This window comes from Nerophis lumbriciformis, linkage group LG36 (assembly GCF_033978685.3).
Source record: "Nerophis lumbriciformis linkage group LG36, RoL_Nlum_v2.1, whole genome shotgun sequence".
Classification (NCBI taxonomy): domain Eukaryota; kingdom Metazoa; phylum Chordata; class Actinopteri; order Syngnathiformes; family Syngnathidae; genus Nerophis; species Nerophis lumbriciformis.
This window is the reverse complement of record NC_084583.2, coordinates 21300001-21322500: the sequence shown is the minus strand read 5'-3', so window position 1 is coordinate 21322500 and position 22500 is coordinate 21300001. Positions and strand designations below refer to the sequence as shown.

Here is a 22500-nt window from a genome sequence, read left to right as displayed (position 1 = left end):
GTCACTATTTTTCTAACCATGCTGAACACCCTCTCTGATGATGCATTCTGCTTCGTCTCCTTGTTGTGTGCGCAGTTGTGCACTGCACTCTCTAAAAGCCCTAGATGTTATTGTCACATATGCATGTACAGTAGGTGGCAGTATTGTCCTGTTTAAGAGTGTCACAACATTGCTGTTTACGGCAGACGAACTGCTTTACGGCAGACGAAAACGTGAAGTGTCCTGCCCAAGGACACAACGGCAGCGATTTGGATGTCAAGAGCAAGGAGTGAACCTGCAACCCTCAGCTTTCTGGCACGGCCGCTCTACCCACTACGCCATACCGCCCCCCGATATATACATGTTATATTGGGGCGGTATGGCTCGGTTGGTAGAGTGGCCGTGCCAGCAACATGAGGGTTCCAGGTTCGATCCCCGCTTCCGCCATCCTAGACACTGCCGTTGTGTCCTTGGGCAAGACACTTTACCCACCTGCCCCCAGTGCCACCCACACTGCTTTAAATGTAACTTAGATATTGTGTTTCACTATGTAAAAGCGCTTTGAGTCACTAGAGAAAAGCGCTATATAAATATAATTCACTTTACTTCATATTACATATATGTATGGAATTACATTTATAAATCTATACAATATAATACATAAATAAGCATATAAAATAAAAGGTTTTTTTGTTAATTCTAGATATAAAAATAACAGCAACAACAATTTTATTATGGTATATTTTGCTTATTTGCCAGAATTGTATTAAATATTTTCGACTGTTAAAAATGTTTACATAATATAATAATTACATACATGTACAAAATAAACATTTGCACTAAAACAATACAAATAAATATGTACAAATATGTTTTTAAATATCATATTTTTTTATATGAATTGTCAAGACTTGGTCCTGGGTGTTTGCTTTTCCGGGATGCAACGGAAAGTTGGCACGGGCGAGACGGGAATGAAGGTACATGATTTATTTAATATATCAAAAAAAAGTGCAAACGAAAAGCGCGCACAGTGGCGGAGAATAAACTATGAAACCAAAAGACTATAGCAAAAAAGTACAAATGAAAAGCATGCACAATGGCGGAGAACAAACTATGAAACCAAAAGACTATAGCAAAAAAGTACAAACGAAAAGCATGCACAATGGCGGAGAACAAACTATGAAACCAAAAAGACTATAAACATGGAACAAAAACTTACTTGGCTTGGACAAAAATAGTTGCATGAAGAATGGACATGGAAAGAATGGACAGAGCATAAATGTGGTGAGGTCGTCAGAACGACAAACTGAAAAGAATGAACTTAAATACTATGGACATGATTAGTGAAAACAGGTGCGTGACTCAAAACGTGAAACAGGTGCGTGACGTGACAGGTGAAAACTAATGGTTGCTATGGTGACAATCAAGAGTGCACAATGAGTCCAAACGTGGAACAGGTGAAACTAATGGGGGTAATCATGGAAACAAGACAAGGGAGTGAAAAGACAGAAACTAAAGAGTCCTATAACTAAACAAAACATGACTTAAAACAAAACATGATTACACAGACATGACAATGAATAACATTTGTCTGACTTCTTTATTGTTATTGTCACTTTAATAAATTTAGGGGCCAAATAAAAAATATTTTCTATGTTAAAATATTCTTATATAATATAAATAATACATGCATCATGTACAAAATATAAATTTTTACTAAAACTATACAAATAACTATATAGAATTATGTTGTTTTTAAATACAATGTTTTTATACTTTTGAACAGGATTTTTATTTTGAAAAGTAGCTTAAAATGTAATCAAAGGGAACCCAACACAGGAAAAACAACCACAACAATATGTATTAAGTATGTTGCTTCTTATTTTTTATATAAAACTATAAACATTAATAGTTACATATTATGTTGTCTTTTTTAACATATTTAATTTTTCTGAATAAACCAGTTTTACTTTGTTTTTTAATATAATTCATACATAGCATTAGCTATATATAGCAACGGGTGATTCCCTCGTTCTACTGGGGGTCTTCAATGCTCATGTTGGCAGCGACAGTGAAACCTGGAGAGGCGTGATTGGGAAGAATGGCTGCCCGGATCTGAACCCGAGCGGTGTTTTGTTATTGGACTTTTGTGCCCGTCACAGATTGTCCATAACGAACACCATGTTCAAACATAAGGGTGTCCATATGTGCACTTGGCACCAGGACACCCTAGGCCGCAGTTCCATGATCGACTTTGTAGTTGTGTCATCGGATTTGCGGCCTCATGTTTTGGACACTCGGGTGAAGAGAGGGGCGGAGCTTTCTACCGATCACCACCTGGTGGTGAGTTGGTTGCGATGGTGGGGGAGGATGCCGGACAGACCTGGCAGGCCCAAACGCATTGTGAGGGTTTGCTGGGAACGCCTGGCAGAGTCTCCTGTCAGAGAGAGTTTCAATTCCCACCTCCGGAAGAACTTTGAACATGTCACGAGGGAGGCGCTGGACATTGAGTCCGAATGGACCATGTTCCGCGCCTCTATTGTCGAGGCGGCTGATTGGAGCTGTGGCCGCAAGGTAGTTGGTGCTTGTCGTGGCGGTAATCCTAGAACCCGTTGGTGGACACCGGCGGTGAGGGATGCCGTCAAGCTGAAGAAGGAGTCCTATCGGGTTCTTTTGGCTCATGGGACTCCTGAGGCAGCGGACAGGTACCGACAGGCCAAGCGGTGTGCGGCTTCAGCGGTCGCAGAGGCAAAAACTCGGACATGGGAGGAGTTCGGGGAAGCCATGGAAAACGACTTCCGGACGGCTTCGAAGCAATTCTGGACCACCATCCGCCGCCTCAGGAAGAGGAAGCAGTGCACTATCAACACCGTGTATGGCGGGGATGGTGTTCTGCTGACCTCGACTGCGGATGTTGTGGATCGGTGGAGGGAATACTTCGAAGACCTCCTCAATCCCACCAACACGTCTTCCTATGAGGAAGCAGTGCCTGGGGAGTCTGTGGTGGGCTCTCCTATTTCTGGGGATGAGGTTGCTGAGGTAGTTAAAAAGCTCCTCGGTGGCAAGGCCCCAGGGGTAGATGAGATCCGCCCGGAGTTCCTTAAGGCTCTGGATGCTGTGGGGCTGTCTTGGTTGACAAGACTCTGCAGCATCGCGTGGACATCGGGGGCGGTACCTCTGGATTGGCAGACCGGGGTGGTGCTTCCTCTCTTTAAGAAGGGGAACCGGAGGGTGTGTTCTAACTATCGTGGGATCACACTCCTCAGCCTTCCCGGTAAGGTCTATTCAGGTGTACTGGAGAGGAGGCTACGCCGGATAGTCGAACCTCGGATTCAGGAGGAACAGTGTGGTTTTCGTCCTGGTCGTGGAACTGTGGACCAGCTCTATACTCTCGGCAGGGTCCTTGAGGGTGCATGGGAGTTTGCCCAACCAGTCTAGATGTGTTTTGTGGACTTGGAGAAGGCATTCGACCGTGTCCCTCGGGAAATCCTGTGGGGAGTGCTCAGAGAGTATGGGGTAACGGACTGTCTGATTGTGGCGGTCCGCTCCCTGTATGCTCGGTGCCAGAGCTTGGTCCGCATTGCCGGCAGTAAGTCGGACACTTTTCCAGTGAGGTTGGACTCCGCCAAGGCTGCCCTTTGTCACCGATTCTGTTCATAACTTTTATGGACATAATTTCTAGGCGCAGTCAAGGCGTTGAGGGGATCCGGTTTGGTGGCTGCAGGATTAGGTCTCTGCTTTTTGCAGATGATGTGGTCCTGATGGCTTCATCTGACCAGGATCTTCAGCTCTCACTGGATCGGTTCGCAGCCGAGTGTGAAGCGACTGGGATGAGAATCAGCACCTCCAAGTCCGAGTCCATGGTTCTCGCCCGTAAAAGGGTGGAGTGCCATCTCCGGGTTGTGGAGGAGATCTTGCCCCAAGTGGAGGAGTTCAAGTACCTCGGAGTCTTGTTCACGAGTGAGGGAAGAGTGGATCGTGAGATCGACAGGCGGATCGGTGCGGCGTCTTCAGTAATGCGGACGCTGTATCGATCCGTTGTGGTGAAGAAGGAGCTGAGCCGGAAGGCAAAGCTCTCAATTTACCGGTCGATCTACGTTCCCATCCTCACCTATGGTCATGAGCTTTGGGTTATGACCGAAAGGACAAGATCACGGGTACAAGCGGCCGAAATGAGTTTCCTCCGCCGGGTGGCGGGGCTCTCCCTTAGAGATAGGGTGAGAAGCTCTGCCATCCGGGAGGAGCTCAAAGTAAAGCCGCTGCTCCTCCACATGGAGAGGAGCCAGATGAGGTGGTTCGGGCATCTGGTCAGGATGCCACCCGAGCGCCTCCCTAGGGAGGTGTTTAGGGCACGTCCGACCGGTAGGAGGCCACGGGGAAGACCCAGGACACGTTGGGAAGACTATGTCTCCCGGCTGGCCTGGGAACGCCTCGGGGTTCCACAGGAAGAGCTGGACGAAGTGGCTGGGGAGAGGGAAGTCTGGGCTTCCCTGCTTAGGCTGCTGCCCCCGCGACCCGACCTCGGATAAGCGGAAGAAGATGGATGGATGGATGGACATAGCATTAAACAACATGTGTCATTTTATAACTTTATATTAATAAACATTGAATAAACAGTCAAACATGATGAGGGTAGAGTAGTAACAACACGGTGATGCCTTTAATGTTCTTGGTCGCTTTGTTTGTGTGTTTCAGGCCGCACTCTTGGATCAGGAGCCTTTGGCAGAGTTGTTGAAGCAACAGCGTACGGTCTCGCTCATTCACAGTCCAGCACCAAAGTGGCGGTGAAAATGCTGAAATGTAAGACACGACACAACTAAAAGATTTATGTACACCAAAACTTGGCAAATATTTTGACTCGGGGGCCACATTGAGAGAAAAAAATGTGTCTGGGTGGTAAGGTGTATGTGTGTATCGACTATATATACACTTTTAGCTGTAAAAGTCTGCTGTACACATACCTGCCAACTACTCCGGTTTTCCCGTAATTAGTACGGTTTTCATCAACCTATTCCGGGTTACGGTTGCAGTGATAAAAAATACGGTTTTTCATTAATTAAAAAAAATATTTTTTTTTTAAGTTTTATTCACGAAATCGCGTAACAACAATGACAATCGACACTGCTTCCCGTAACTTCCTATCGAGCCATTCCGAATGCCATGCGCGAGGCTATTTATAGCACCGCTGCCAAACGAGCGAACGATCATGGAATCAGCCGGAGAAAAATCGCAAACGAGTCTTAAAACCGAAAAGAAAACTGCAGTCATTCCGTGAAGAATATTCAAAAGCCTATCCGGGAATAATTATCCGTTCCAAAAAGGGTGAAAACTACGCGAATTGCACCTTGTGCAGACAAGATTTTTCGATCGGACACGGAGGAATTAGCGATGTAAAAGACCACGTTGGGACAAAAAAACACAAGTCTAATGCCGTTGCTAGCGATACAAGTGGAAAACTTTCAACGTTTTTCGTCGCCCAAACAGATTCTTTGGATGTGATAAATGCCGAAGTTTTATTTACGGAGGCAATAATTGAGCATGGACTTCCAATCGCACTGGCTGATCACATGGGACAGTTATTTCGGAAAATTTTTCCCGACTCGAAAATCGCCAAAAAATATGGATGTGGTCGAACCAAAACATCAAACATTATTCAGTGTCTTGGAACAGAATCAATCTGATAGAATACATTTGGATTTTAGCCACAAAAAGGTAATGACACCAATGTTATCTATTGGAATTGTTTAGTACTGTTATACTGTTAAAAGTGTTTATACTATTTATGCTTTCAAGTCCAAGTTGAAGAAATCTTGTTAAATGTTGACAGCATAACTACCAAAATACAGAAGTATGTCCTTAATATTTTTGCAGTGCTATTTCTGTTGAAAAGTTCAAATGATTACATTAGAGATGTGATGTGCCACTTTTCAAGTGTCTGATGGCTTAAATTCATTTTCATGAATTTTTCATATTTTGAATTCTTTTGAAAGGCTTACAAAAAAACTACATTTGAATTGTAATTCCATGCTATTGACAGGAGTATTAATTTTAATGAAGTTAGCTTACCATGTTTACAGTATGATAATTGTGATAGAAATGTGAATTTTAGGCACAGAATATTTTTTACAAGTTAATAATGACACCAATTTTTTTTTTAATGGAATTGTTTAGTACTGTTTTACCATTTGTTTACTGTAAAAAGTGTTTATACTGTTTATACTTTCAATTAACAAATTGAAGTCTTGTGAAAGGTTGACAGGATAACTGGCATTAACTGTCAAAATAATTTCAAACTATTGAAGTTAGCTTACAGAATAAACATGTCAATCAACCCATATGATTTTTGCTGTAATATTTTTGTTTTGAAAAGTCACTGTGACTGATAGAAAAGTGATGGTTTTAGCAACATTTTAACCTGTCTGAATGCTAATAATCATTTTGCGTCGGGGGGGGGCGAAGCTGAACCCCCCACCAGGACTTTGTCCTGGACCTACCGGGGCCTGCGGCCCCTGGACCCTGGCTACTAGGTTTTTCTGATTTCAAAAGTTGGCAGGTATGTGTACAGTATGTGTGCTTGGCTCCCTTTTTTTCAGGAACACTAATACCAAAAGTCACAATGTCTACAATATGATATATTATCATGTAAAAATCAGCTTCCGCTTCTGTTCCTGACACACACCTTTCTGTCTGGCTGTTCTGGAAAACAAACCCCGCCCACTTTGCTTTGTTCTTTGTCTGAGATGCTGTGACCTAGATTACCATAATAATAACTCCTATGACACCCAAAAGCGAAAAGATTTCGACCATTGGATTACTTTCTATAGTTCCAGTCAAGACTTACGTTAATTTAAAAACAGCATAATGGCGGCTAAAGTTTTGTTGTTTAAGGTCTAAAAAAAATCATAGAGCAGTGGTCCCCAACCTTTTTGTAGCTGCGGACCGGTCAACACTTGAAAATGTGTCCCACGGACCGGGGAGTAGGGGGGTTATTTTATTTTTTGTCATAAAGAAACACACTCATGTGTGCTTACTAGAGATGCGCGGATAGGCAATTATTTCATCCGCAACCGCATCAGAAAGTCGTCAACCATCCGCCATACACCCGATCTAACATGTAATCAAAACCGCACCCGCCCGCCATCCGCCCGCACCCGCCCGTTGTTATATATCTAATAAAGTTTTTGCCTGTTAAAGAAAGGAGACTGATCCAATGCAGCACAGACATTCAATGTGTGCCACGCTGTCACGGCCCAGACGCACACCAGTGCGCAATCATATGGGAGCCGCGCTGAGCGCACCTCCAAAAAAGTTAAAAAGTTAAAGTACCAATGATTGTCACACACACACTAGGTGTGGCGAGATTATTCTCTGCATTTGACCCATCACCCTTGATCACCCCCTGGGAGGTGAGGGGAGCAGTGGGCAGCAGCGGTGGCCGCGCCCGGGAATCATTTTGGTGATTTAACCCCCAATTCCAACCCTTGATGCTGAGTGCCAAGCAGGGAGGTAATGGCTCCCATTTTTATAGTCTTTGGTATGACTCGGCCGGGGTTTGAACTCACAACCTACCGATCTCAGGGCGGACACTCTAACCACTAGGCCACTGAGTAGGAGCGCGTGGAGGTGCGATGTCCCTCGCACCCGCGGTGGCTCCACCCGGGCTCGCGCCCGAGGCTTCAGCGCGCACCGCGGCGGCCATCCTACTCGTCGCGGACTAGCCCTCGCGGCTCTCGCTGCCGGCGACGGCCGGGTATGGGCCCGACGCTCCAGCGCCATCCATTTTCAGGGCTAGTTGATTCGGCAGGTGGGTTGTTACACACTCCTTAGCGGGTTCCGACTTCCATGGCCACCGTCCTGCTGTCTATATCAACCAGGGTGAGCCCCACCCCTTTCGTGAGCGCACTGCGCGCGGAGTGACCCCTGTTACGCGCCCCCGGCAACAGGGGTGGCGGGCAGGTAAGCTGCGCGGGCGGAGCGCGCGGAGTGACCCCTGTTACGAGCCCCCGGCCACGGGGGTGGCGGGCAGGTTACCTGCTGCGCGAGACGCCGGCCGCAGCGAAGGCGGACGAGGCGGGGTGTCGGTGCGGTGGGCGCGGTGGTGACCCTGGACGTGCGTCGGGCCCTTCTCGCGGATCACCTCAGCTACGGCTCCCGGTGGGGCCCTCTCGGGGGAAGGGGCCTCGGTCCCGGACCCCGGCGAGGCGTCCCTTCTCCGCTCCGTAAAAGTGTCCATCTCTTTTTCTTTTTTTTCTTCTGTTGTGGCATATGCAGCAGGTGCCTGCTCGTTTTTCGTATGTGGGTAACAACATATAACTATGTATATATATTTCCCAATTGGTTTAACTGCCACCCGCCTGAATCTATTTAAAATCTAATTTTTTTTTTATTTCAACCGCCCGACCCGACCCGCGGATAAAATCTTTTTTTTTTTTTTTTCAACCGCCCGATCCGCGGATAATCCGCGGACTCCGCGGTTGTGTCCGCAAACCGCGCATCTCTAGTGCTTACAGACTGTATCCCTGCAGACTGTATTGATATATATTGATATATAATGTAGGAAGCAGAATATTAATAACTGAAAGAAACAACCCTTTTGTGTGAATGAGTGTAAATGGGGGAGGGAGGTTTTTTGGGTTGGTGCACTAATTGTAAGTGTATCTTGTGTTCTTTATGTTGATTTAATAAACATAAAAAAATATATATATATATACTGTATATATATTTTTTTTTTTTTAAATTTCTTGTGCGGCCTGGTACCAATCCATCCACAGACCGGTACCGGGATGTAGAACGTTCGGTGAGCCGGATTCAGTGACGTGCGGTGAGGTTGATGGCTGGTGAGGCACTGACTTCATCACAGTCAGATTTACAAACATATGAACCCTAAAGAGTATCTTATTCACCATTTGATTGGCAGCAGTTAACGGGTTATGTTTAAAAGCTCATACCAGCATTCTTCCCTGCTTGGCACTCAGCATCAAGGGTTGGAATTGGGGGTTAAATCACCAAAAAAGTATTCCCGGGCGCGGCGCCGCTGCTGCCCACTGCTCCCCTCACCTCCCAGGGGGTGATCAAGGGGATGGGTCAAATGCAGAGAATAATGTCACCACACCTAGTGTGTGTGTGACAATCATTGGTACTTTAACTTAACTTTAACTTTACACATACAAACTGTAGCACACAAAAAAGCACATTTAATAAAAAAAAATGTTATTATGGTCTTACCTTTACTTATAAGCAGAGGTGGGTAGAGTAGCCAGAAATTGTACTCAAGTAAGAGTACTGTTACTTTAGAGATTTAATACTCAAGTAAAAGTAATGAGTAGTCACCCAAATATTTACTTGAGTAAAAGTAAAAAGTATGTTGTGAAAAAACTACTCAAGTACTGAGTAACTAATGAGTAACATACACACACATATCATATATATATAAATATATATATACATACATTGATATATACAGTATATAATTTATATTTATTTATTTTGCCGTTTTTGTTTACATGTTAAAGGTGTTTTAATGAATATACATGCATGTTTAACACATATAGATTCCTTTCTTTCATGAAGACAAGAATATAAGTTGGTGTATTACCTGATTCTGATGACTTGCATTGATTGTAATCAGACAGTAGTGATGATAACGTCCACATTTTCGAATGGAAGAGAAAAAAAAGTCTTCCTTTCTGTCTAATACCACATGAAAGTGGTTGGTTTTTGGCATCTTGTTTGTCCAGCTTCCATATTCGTTTTTATACACTTTACAAGAAATACATTGGCGGCAAACTCCGTAGCTTGCTAGCTTGTTTGCGCTGGCTTTCGGAGACTCTTATTTTGAAAGCGCAGGCGCGATGGAGCGGCACTTTTATTGTGAAGACAGGAACTGTGCAGTCAGTCTTTAGGCTTTTGACGGGAAGTACGGTTGATTTTTGATTGATTGATTGGAACTTTTATTAGTAGATTGCACAGTACAGTACATATTCCGTACAATTGACCACTAAATGGTAACACCCCAATAGGTTTTTCAACTTGTTTAAGTCAGGTCATGTGACCCCTGGCTCTGTTTGATTGGTCCAACGTCACCAGTGACTGCATCTGATTGGTGGAACGGAGTGAACGTCACCAGTGACTGTATTTGTTGAAACGCAGGCACTATGAAGGTCTGTCTGACAGACCAAAACAAACAAAGCGTGCATTAACGGATCGATAAAAATTAGTAGCGAGTAGCGAGCTGAATGTAGATAAAAGTAGCGGAGTGAAAGTAGCGTTTCTTTTCTATAAATATACTCAAGTAAAAGTAAAAGTATGTTGCATTAAAACTACTCTTAGAAGTACAATTTATCCCAAAAGTTACTCAAGTAAATGTAACGGAGTAAATGTAGCGCGTTACTACCCACCTCTGCTTATAAGTGCAGGAACAGTGGTGTTCGTGTTGGAGGAGTTGTGAATGAATGAAATATGAAATCCGTGCTGCAGTCTGCAGGTGTACCTAATGTTGTGTCCCTGCAGTCGTTCACGGCTCCTCCGGCGCGAGCATTGTTGTTTTTTGCACTTTTTGGCTTCTTGTTAAGTGACTTTTTTTTGGGTGGATTCGGTCTTGCACGTGGAGGGTTTGGGTGTGGGCTTTGGTTGGTGTGGCGTTCCCGTCGGGGGGGTGCATTCTGCGGCGGGGGTGCATTAACCGGCACCAGGAGGCGGGATTACTGCGAGCCTCACACAGTGCGTCTTCGCAGCAGTTTTATGATCGCTCAGCACAAGAAATACTTTACACACATACAGTTGTTGACAAAATACACTGTACATTATATACCTCAGCTAACTAAACTATGGAAATGTATAATATAATTCATATAGCAATACGGTCTCACGGCACAGCAGGCCAGCAGTTAGCCGAGTCATTGCGCAATCCATGGTGAGGCACTGAGTGACGTGCCTCAACTGGCTGCTGATCACCGCACCGTCTCTTCTCAGTATTTGAACGGCAAATGTGAAAATTCAGCGATTTTGAATAAAAATAATCTAAAACTGGTGAAGTTAAATGGAAAATAACTTTATAGTATAATCACTGGATACATATAACAATTTAATTAATTTTTTTTCTTTTTACATTTTTTTTCTTAACCTGCCCCCCCTGACTGCACGTCACTGGCCGGATTGAAAATCTCAACGGGCCGCATGTGTCCTGCAGGCCGTATTTTGCCCAGGTCTGTTGTATGTAGCGAGGCCCACCTGTCCCACCTGCAGGGCTGTTAAATTGAATCAAGCCGGTGTCGTCTGACCGCGACAACTAAACAGCCTCACCCAAATGAGTTTCATTTAGCTTGCCAGCCCGCTTTGATCCTCGGCCAAACTGCCTGACAAGGATGCACCGTCTGCTTTCACTCTCCTGTTCTAAAGTCTGAAGCATCCCCCTCTCGCTTTGTCTTCATCCAGCGACGGCCAGGAGGAGTGAGACACAAGCGCTGATGTCCGAGTTGAAGATTATGAGTCACCTGGGTCCTCACCTCAACATTGTCAACCTGCTGGGAGCCTGCACCAAACATGGTGGGCATCATCATTATACAGTACATCTTAATGGCTCCTAGTATATTTTGGTACCAGTACCAAAACATTATTCGACACTTTTCATGACCACAAATGTTATTATTGGCTTTATTTTAACAAAAAAATCTTATGATACATAAACATACGTTGCGTATTGCAATTAAGTAGGAATTTTGTCATTCACTAAAATAGTGAACATATTAGGCAACTTCTTTTAGTACAAACCCTGTTTCCATATGAGTCGGGAAATTGTGTTGGATGTAAATATAAACCAGGCACGTTCTCAGTTTATTTATGCCTCATATCATACTTGCCAACCCTCCCGAATTTTCCGGGAGACTCTCGAAATTCAGCGCCTCTCCCGAAAACCTCCCGGGATAAATATTCTCCCGAAAATCTCCCGATTTTCAGCCATGCGGACCTGAGTGAGGACAGCCTTTTTTCACTACGGGAGGACAACAGGGTGACAAGAAATAAATAATCCAGACTAGAGATAAATTGTATCATTATGTTTATTTTACCTACAAATAAATATATTTATTAATTAAAAAAAAAAAAAACTAAATACATTTTTACTATATTTTGCTAAAAACATCAAAATTAATTGTATTTTTATTTGTATTTTTTCTGACCGCTTATTACATCCAGGCATTAGAATTATACATTAAAATAAACATATTTGAAATAATTAATTTTAAATTATCATAATAATTCATTTAAACTCCTCTCTGAGCTGCCACCTTACCGTGGTAGAGGAGTTTGCGTGTCCCAATGATCCTAGGAGCTATGTTGTCCGGGGGTTTCTATGCCCCCTGGTAGGGTCTCCCAAGGCGAACTGGTCCTAGGTGAGGGATCAGACAAAGAGCAGCTCGAAGACCTCGATGAAGAACACAAACCAAGGACCCAGATTTCCCTCGCCCGGACACGGGTCACCGGGGCCCCCCTCTGGAGCCAGGCCCGGAGGTGGGGCACGATGGCGAGCGCCTGGTGGCCGGGCCTGTCCCCATGGGGCCCGGCCGGGCACAGCCCGAAGAGGCAACGTGGGTCCCCCCCTCCAATGGGCTCACCACCCATAGCAGGGGCCATAGAGGTCGGGTGCAGTGTGAGCTGGGCGGCAGCCGAGGGCAGGGCACTTGGCGGTCCGATCCTCGGCTACATAAGCTGGCTCTTGGGACGTGGAATGTCACTTCGCTGGGGGGGAAGGAGCCTGAGCTAGTGCGCGAGGTGGAGAAGTTCCGGCTAGATATAGTCGGACTCACTTCGACGCACAGCAAGGGCTCTGGAACCACTTCTCTTGAGAGGGGCTGGACTCTCTTCCACTCTGGCGTTGCCGGCAGTGAGAGGCGACGGGCTGAGGTGGCAATTCTTGTTGCCCCTCGGCTCAAAGCCTGCACGTTGGAGTTCAACCCGGTGGACGAGAGGGTAGCTTCCCTCCGCCTTCGGGTGGGGGGACGGGTCCTGACTGTTGTTTGCGTTTACGCGCCAAACAGCAGCTCAGAGTACCCACCCTTTTTGGATTCACTCGAGGGAGTACTGGAGAGTGCTCCCCCGGGTGATTCCCTTGTTCTACTGGGGGACTTCAACGCTCATGTTGGCAGCGACAGTGAAACCTGGAGAGGTGTGATTGGGAAGAATGGCCGCCCGGATCTGAACCCGAGTGGTGTTCTGTTATTGGACTTTTGTGCTCGTCACAGATTGTCAATAACAAACACCATGTTCAAACATAAGGGTGTCCATATGTGCACTTGGCACCAGGACACCCTAGGCCGCAGTTCCATGATCGACTTTGTAGTTGTGTCATCGGATTTGCGGCCTCATGTTTTGGACACTCGGGTGAAGAGAGGGGCGGAGCTTTATACCGATCACCACCTGGTGGTGAGTTGGTTGCGATGGTGGGGGAGGATGCCGGACAGACCTGGCAGGCCCAAACGCATTGTGAGGGTTTGCTGGGAACGTCTGGCAGAGTCACCTGTCAGAGAGAGTTTCAATTCCCACCTCCGGAAGAACTTTGAACATGTCACGAGGGAGGTGCTGGACATTGAGTCCGAGTGGACAACGTTCCGTACCTCTATTGTCGAGGCGGCCGATTGGAGCTGTGGCCGCAAGGTGGTTGGTGCCTGTCGTGGCGGTAATCCTGGAACCCGTTGGTGGACGCCGGCGGTGAGGGATGCCGTCAGGTTGAAGAAGGAGTCCTATCGGGTTCTTTTGGCTCATGGGACTCCTGAGGCAGCAGACAGGTACCGACAGGCCAAGCGGTGTGCGGCTTCAGCGGTCGCGGAGGCAAAAACTCGGACATGGGAGGAGTTCGGGGAGGCCATGGAAAAAGACTTCCGGACGGCTTCGAAGCAATTCTGGACCACCATCCGCCGCCTCAGGAAGGGGAAGCAGTGCAGTGTCAACACCGTGTATGGTGAGGATGGTGTTCTGCTGACCTCGACTGCGGATGTTGTGGATCGGTGGAGGGAATACTTCGAAGACCTCCTCAATCCTACCAGCACGTCTTCCTATAAGGAAGCAGGGCCTGGGGCATCTGTGGTGGGCTCTCCTATTTCTGGGGCTGAGGTTGCCGAGGTAGTTAAAAAGCTCCTCGGTGGCAAGGCCCCGGGGGTGGATGAGATCCGCCCGGAGTTCCTTAAGGCTCTGGATGTTGTGGGGCTGTCTTGGTTGACAAGACTCTGCAACATCGCGTGGACATCGGGGGCGGTACCTCTGGATTGGCAGACCGGGGTGGTGGTTCCTCTCTTTAAGAAGGGGAACCGGAGGGTGTGTTCCAACTATCGTGGGATCACACTCCTCAGCCTTCCCGGTAAGGTCTATTCAGGTGTACTGGAGAGGAGGCTACGCCGGATAGTCGAACCTCGGATTCAGGAGGAACAGTGTGGTTTTCGTCCTGGTCGTGGAACTGTGTACCAGCTCTATACTCTCGGCAGGGTCCTTGAGGGTGCATGGGAGTTTGCCCAACCAGTCTACATGTGCTTTGTGGACTTGGAGAAGGCATTCGACCGTGTCCCTCGGGAAGTCCTGTGGGGAGTGCTCAGAGAGTATGGGGTAACGGACTGTCTTATTGTGGCAGTTCGCTCCCTGTATAATCAGTGTCAGAGCTTGGTCCGCATTGCCGGCAGTAAGTCGGACACGTTTCCAGTGAGGGTTGGACTCCGCCAAGGCTGCCCTTTGTCACCGATTCTGTTCATAACCTTTATGGACAGAATTTCTAGGCGCAGTCAGGGCGTTGAGGGGATCTGGTTTGGTGGCTGCAGGATTAGGTCTCTGCTATTTGCAGATGATGTGGTCCTGATGGCTTCCTCCGGCCAAGATCTTCAGCTCTCACTGGATCGGTTCGCAGCCGAGTGTGAAGCGACTGGGATGGGAATCAGCACCTCCAAGTCCGAGTCCATGGTTCTCTCCCGGAAAAGGGTGGAGTGTCATCTCCGGGTTGGGGAGGAGATCTATCCCCAAGTGGAGGAGTTCAAGTACCTCGGAGTCTTGTTCACGAGTGGGGGAAGAGTGGATCGTGAGATCGACAGGCGGATCGGTGCGGCGTCTTCAGTAATGCGGACGCTGTATCGATCTGTTGTGGTGAAGAAGGAGCTGAGCCGGAAGGCAAAGCTCTCGATTTACCGGTCGATCTACGTTCCCATCCTCACCTATGGTCATGAGCTTTGGGTCATGACCGAAAGGACAAGATCACGGGTACAAGCGGCTGAAATGAGTTTCCTCCGCCGAGTGGCGGGGCTCTCCCTTAGAGATAGGGTGAGAAGCTCTGTCATTCGGGGGGAGCTCAAAGTAAAGCCGCTGCTCCTCCACATCGAGAGGAGCCAGATGAGGTGGTTCGGGCATCTGGTCAGGATGCCACCCGAACGCCTCCCTAGGAAGGTGTTTCGGGCACATCCGACCGGTAGGAGGCCACGGGGAAGACCCAGGACACGCTGGGAAGACTATCCCTCCCGGCTGGCCTGGGAACGCCTCGGGATCCCCCGGGAGGAGCTGGACGAAGTGGCTGGGGAGAGGGAAGTCTGGGCTTCCCTGCTTAAGCTGCTGCCCCCGCGACCCGACCTCGGATAAGCGGAAGAAGATGGATGGATGGATGGATGAATAATTCAACACAAAAGTTGGGTTGAAAAACTTAACCCCTTATTAGAGTTAAAATAACTCAAATAACTCATTTTCTGATTCAGCAGTTGGGTTAAAATGGGGTTATTTTTTAACCCAGCATTGTTTAGTGTGTAATAAAAACACTTACCTGACTTAATATCATTGAAGTGTTTTACATACATACTCCCCGTGACTGCGTGGGTTCCCTCTGGGGACTCCGGCTTCCTCCCACCTCCAAAGACATGCACCTGGGGATAGGCCCCTCCCACCTCCAAAGACATGCACTTGGGGATAGGCCCCTCCCACCTCCAAAGACATGCACCTGGGGATAGGCAACACTAAATGGTCCCTAGTGTGTGAATGTTGTCTGTCTATCTGTGTTGGCCCTGTGATGAGGTGGCGACTTGTCCAGGGTGTACCCCGCCTTCCGCCCGAATGCAGCTGAAATAGGCACCAGCACCCCCCGAAAAGGACAAGCGGTAAAAAGTGGATGGATGGACTGCACATGATGTATTACCATAACATTGACATAGCCATTGGAAATAATAAGCACAACAGACATTAAAGGTCTCGTTTTATAGGAACATTTCAAATAAATCTCTAGAGGTCCCACGATATCTTTTGACATGTTTCATAAAGTTTCCCCCATGCATACTAACCAGGTCCTCTGTACCTGGTGACCGAGTACTGTCGCTATGGCGACTTGGTGGACTACCTGCACAGAAACAAGCACACGTTCTTGCAGTACTTTGCAGAGAAGAACCAAGACGGGGGCAGCCTGATCTCCAGGGGAAGCAGCCCGCTCAGTCAAGGCAAAGGGTGAGAAGGACAAAAGGACATTTTAGAACATGTCGCAGTGCTAAAACCCGAGCCTTATACACAAGAAACGTTGATCGTTGTGTCGCTGTTGTTGACACGCCCTGCAGCTATGTGTCCTTCGGAAGCGAGAGTGATGGAGGCTACATGGACATGAGCAAAGACGAGCCCTCCATCTACGTCCCCATGCAGGAGCAGAGTGACATCATCAAGTACGCTGACATCCAACCGTCGCCATATGAGTCCACCTACCAGCAGGACCTCTACCTGGAACATGGTATGATTTGGAGCCTGCATAAAAAAATGATTTTTACTGCGTTCGACCGCATTGCGTCTTCCTGGAAGGCTCTAAGGAGCAAGATTCATCCGTTGACAGCTGCTGGTTTTCATTCATTCCTTTTTCATTTATTTATTTATTTCAGGCAAAGACATAAAAAAGTACAAAGTTGACAACACATAATAATATAAATGAATATAGTGCAAAAGGTAATGTATAGTATGTAACAGAGGTGGGACCAAGTCATTGTTTTGCAAGTCACAAGTAAGTCTCAAGTCTTTGCCCTCAAGTCCGAGTCAAGTCCCGAGTCAAGACAGGCAAGCCCCGAGTCAAGTCCAAAGTCAAGACTGGAAAGTCTCAAGTCAAGTCCTAAGTCCTGCATTTTGAGTTTCGAGTCCTTTCAAGTCCTTTTAACCACAGACTAATATATTAACACAGATTGTGTATGCTTTTCAAACGCTGTATTTATTTATTAAAACAAGTGCATTTTAAATTGCAGGAAAGAAAATTGTGCTGACATTGCACTTTATAATAGCACTATTAACCAGTCATTTTAAACATTAACTCATTCCTTTACAGAACAAACACATTGAAAAATAAAGTGCAAATGTACTTATTTGTACAAAAGTGTTAACATTGAAAAAACATGACATATACGTGAACATAACACAAAAGTTGTACTTTTTATATGTCAGGGCCCTATGCTGCATTGCATTTGCAAAAGACCAAATTAGCCAAGAGTCTGTCAGTCATTTGTGCACGATGGGGGCGTAGTGTGATGCCACCATGGCTGAAAACTCGCTCCACTGGAGCACTGGAGGCAGGCACTGCCAAGACTCTCATGGCCACTCGGAACAGTGAAGGAAGAGTCTTCATGTTCAATGCCCAGAACAAAAGGGGGGAGAGAGTTGTTTTGGGTTGGTGCACTACTTGTAAGTGTATCTTGTGTTTTTTATGTTGATTTAATTAAAAAAAGGAAAAAAAAAAAAAGATTTCTTGTGCGGCCCGATACCAATCGATCCACGGACCAGTACCGGGCCGCGGCCCGGTGGTTGGGGACCGCTGAGGTAAACAACCAACAGTATGTCAGAAAGCTAGCTAAAACGGTACACATATTCATAATATAGTATACATTTTAACTGACCTTTATTTTACTATTTTTGTCTTTTTTTAGGTGGCTAAAATACGCGGTGCTGCTGACCGCCGTCTAACGTTACGTGTGATATATTGACTAACGTAACCCTGCTTGAAAAAAATCACTGAACAAAAAGTATGAATAAGGTAGTGAACTGCAACAGATTCCCGTGTTTGCAATAACGTTATAACGTTAGCAGTGAGTTTACAGCCTCACTGATTTAACTACACAGCAAATAAAAGTCACGTTACTTAGCCAATAAACGTTATCTTACATTCCAAACTTACCGTTCTTTGTGCAACTTCAAATGCCGGACGAAGTTGGAAGTTGTTGCCTCTCCATCAGTCATTTTCGAACCGCATGTGTTGCATAGTTTTGTGTTGACCACCTCGTAATTTTTATACCCAAACGAAATTATTTTAGGTATCATTTTTTGTTCGCTGGCGTGTGGTTTGGACATGTCTTCTTCGTTGGTTGTCCTGCAATTTGATTGGATGAATGCTGTGTGATGAAAACAAAGTAGATCTAATTTGATTGGCTGTTGTACTGAGAGCACACCAGCTGACACACGCAACGCTGATAGACAAGTACACAATGAAAAATACGGAGCGCTCCCGAATAACTTTTTCATCTTTGGGTTTTGGGGAAAGTAGCAAGTCATGTCAAGTCATGTCAATTCAAAAGGCTCAAGTCCAAGTGAAATCACAAGTCATTGATGTTAAAGTCTAAGTCGAGTTGCAAGTCTTTTTACATTTTGTCAAGTCGAGTCTAAAGTCATCAAATTCATGACTCGAGTCTGACTCGAGTCCAAGTCATGTGACTCGAGTCCACACCTCTGGTATGTAATGCATGATTGTCCAGTTTTGCCTGAAAGGGAGTGGGAAGAAGATCATTTATTTTATCCCACCACCAGTTCTCCATTCAGTGATTATTCACATGAGTTTCACTCTTACTTTGTTCAAGGATTATAATACACATGTTGTATCATAGTGGCATTACCACAGGTAACAATCATTATTACACTGTAACAATCATTTCAGTGACGTGCGGTGAGGTTGATGGCTGGTGAGGCACTGACTTCATCACAGTCAGATTTACAAACATTTGAACCCTAAAGAGTATCTTATTCACCATTTGATTGGCAGCAGTTAACGGGTTATGTTTAAAAGCTCATACCAGCATTCTTCCCTGCTTGGCACTCAGCATCAAGGCTTGGAATTGGGGGTTAAATCACCAAAAATTATTCCCGGGCGCGGCGCCACTGCTGCCCACTGCTTCCCTCACATCCCAGGGGGTGAACAAGGGGATGGGTCAAATGCAGAGGATAAATTTCACCACACCTAGTGTGTGTGACAATCATTGCTACTTTAACTTAACTTTAACTTTACACATACAAACTGTAGCACACAAAAAAGCACATTTAATTAAAAAAACGTTATTATGGTCTTACCTTTACTTATAAGTGCGGGAACAGTGGTGTTGGTGTTGGAGGAGTTGTGAATGAATGAAATATGAAATCAGTGCTGCAGTCTGCAGGTGTACCTAATGTTGTGTCCCTGCAGTCGTTCACGGCTCCTCCGGCGCGAGCAATGTTGTTTTTGCACTTTTTGGCTTCTTGTTAAGTGACTTTTTTTGGGTGGATTCGGTCTTGCACGTGGAGGGTTTGGGTGTGGGCTTTGGTTGGTGTGGCGCTCCCGTCGGGGGGTGCATTAACCGGCACCAGGAGGCGGGATTATAGGGGCCTCAGCCAGTGCGTCTTCGCAGCAGTTTTATGATTGCTCAGCACAAGAAATACTTTACACACATACAGTTGTTGACAAAATACACTGTACATTATATACCTCAGCTAACTAAACTATGGAAATGTATAATATAATTCATATAGCAATACAGTCTCACTGCACAGCAGGCCAGCATTTAGCCGAGTCATTGCGCAATCCATGTTGAGGCACTGAGTGACGTGCCTCAACTGGCTGCTGTTCACCGCACTGTCTCTTCTCAGTATTTGAACGGCAAATGTGAAAATTCAGCGATTTTGAATAAAAATAATCTAAAATTGGTGAAGTTAAATGGAAAATAACTTTATAGTATAATCACTGAATACATATAACAATTTAATTAATTTTTTTTCTTTTTACATTTTTTTCTTTCCATGATGGCAGGTGAGGCCCCGCCTCTCCTGCCTCTAGTGACCGCACGTCACTGAATCATTTGTATCAACAATGTAGGAATAATGAATATACCAACAATGGTAATAGACAACATAGCAATAATGGTAATAGACAACATAGCAATAATGGTAATAGACAACATAGCAATAATGGTAATAGACAACATAGCAATAATGGTAATAGACAACATAGCAATAATGGTAATAGACAACATAGCAATAATGGTAATAGACAACATAGCAATAATGGTAATAGACAACATAGCAATAATGGTAATAGACAACATAGTAATAATGGTAATAGACAACATAGCAATAATGGTAATAAACAACATAGCAATAATGGTAATAGACAACGTAGCAATAATGGTAATAGACAACATAGCAACAATGGTAATAGACAACATAGCAATAATGGTAATAGACAACATAGCAATAATGGTAATAGACAACATAGCAATAATGGTAATAGACAACATAGCAACAATGGTAATAGACAACATAGTAATAATGGTAAGGAAACATTGAGCACATGTTAACACTTTGAGACAGAGTATAGCAGGTCAAATTAAAGACCCTCATCTCTATATTTGAACCAGACCCCATGTTTGTATAATAGTTTAAATGGATTAATAGTTTGGCATTGCTTGTGTTGTAAGTCCAGTTTGTTCCATAGTTTTACTCCGCATACAGACACACAAAAACATAGTTTTACTCCGCATACAGACACACAAAAACGTTTACGAGTGGTTTGAGCTCTCGGCAATAAGAAATATCCAAAGCCTCTCAAGTTATGAGCCTGCACTCGTCCTATAAAAAAAAACGTTGTAGATTAGGCGGCAATAATTTGTTAAATGCTTTATATAATATTATTAATGTATTATATTTAACAAGGTCATCAAATCTGAGCAACTTTGATTGCATAAACAGATTATGAGTATGTTGTAAATAACCAACGTTGTGAATGATCCGCACTGCTCTTTTCTGTAATATGATCAGAGGATGAATTGTGTTGTGGTAAGTATTCCAACCAGTCAACTGGAAATGGGTCATTTCATCGAGTGATTGATGGATTTAGTCTGGTAAATCAGGACACAGTGTCATGTCTGTCTAATCATGTTTTGTCTTAGTCATGTTTTGTTTAGTTTCTGGCTTTTCACTCCCTTGTCTTGTTTCCATGATTACCCATTAGTTTCACCTGTTCCACGTTTGGACTCATTGTGCACTCTTGTTTGTCACCATAGCAACAATTAGTTTTCACCTGTCACGTCACGCACCTGTTTCACGTTTTGAGTCACGCACCTGCTTTCACTAATCATGTCCATAGTATTTAAGTTCATTCATTTTCTGTTGTTCGTCCTGACGACATCACCACTCTGTCCATGCCTGATACTTCTTTCCATGTCAATCCCTCAAGCGACTATTTCTGTCCAAGCCAAGTAAGTTTTTGTTCCATGTTTATAGTCTTTTTGGTTTCATAGTTTGTTCTCCGCCATTGTGCGTGTTTTTTGTTTGTACTTTTTTGCTATAGTCTTTTGGTTTCATAGTTTATTCTCCGCCTCTGTGCGCGCTTTTTGTTTATTCCTTTTTTTTTTTTGATAAATATAAATAAATCATGTACCTTCATTCCCGTCTCGCCCGTGCCAACTTTCCGTTGCATCCCGGAAAAGCAAACACCCAGAACCAAGTCATGACACACAGTAGGTGTGCCAAAAAATAAAATTTTCGAATGAGTTGCGATTCTTATGTGTAACGATTTTTAATCGATTTGAAAAAAAAAAAAAAAAAATAGATATATTTTTTTAAATACAATTAAAAAAAAAAGGTTTGTAATGAAATGTATGTATATATGTGTATATATATATATATATATATATATATATATATATATATATATATATATATATATATATATATATATATATATATATGTGTATATATATGTACATATATATATATGTGTATATATATATATATATATATATATATATATATATATGTATGTATACATGTGTATATATATATGTATATATACGTACATATATATATTTTACATCTGTCCTGTTCAGCCACTCTGGCAAATCATATTGTTGATGTACTGTAGATGCCCATATCAGCTGTACATATTTACTTTAGAAAAGATAAGTGTTGGATACTTCTCTAATATGTTATGTGGATTCTGATCAAAACTGCTGCACTTTATATACTTCTGCACTTTAAATGAAGCTGCTAAAATACTGTAACTTCACTGCCCACTGATTTGTAACTCACATACCATCTATGTATTTTAAATTGCTTATAATTATGTACCGGTCATTTTGATATTGTGTATTTTCAATGTTAAATGCGCCATTTAAAGGACTACAGACGGAAATTAGCATGTTGCTAAATCTGGTGCAGCCGTCTTCTGAATGTAACTGCACATTGTCCTTCAAATAAACAATTACAAATATAGAAATGTATCAGAACTGTTTATCTATTTTATGG

At 44.4% G+C, this 22500-nt stretch overlaps 1 protein-coding gene across 1 annotated transcript in view; it reads left to right on the top strand.

Annotated features, from left to right (window-relative positions):
* pdgfrb (platelet-derived growth factor receptor, beta polypeptide) overlaps nt 1-22500 on the top strand; it is a 151033-nt gene that overhangs the window by 110477 nt on the left and 18056 nt on the right. Inside the window, exons 13-16 of the mRNA XM_061930654.1 lie at nt 4675-4779; nt 11413-11523; nt 16278-16434; nt 16542-16708. Coding sequence (XP_061786638.1) covers nt 4675-4779; nt 11413-11523; nt 16278-16434; nt 16542-16708 — 540 coding nt within the window. The remainder of the gene's footprint in view (nt 1-4674; nt 4780-11412; nt 11524-16277; nt 16435-16541; nt 16709-22500) is intronic.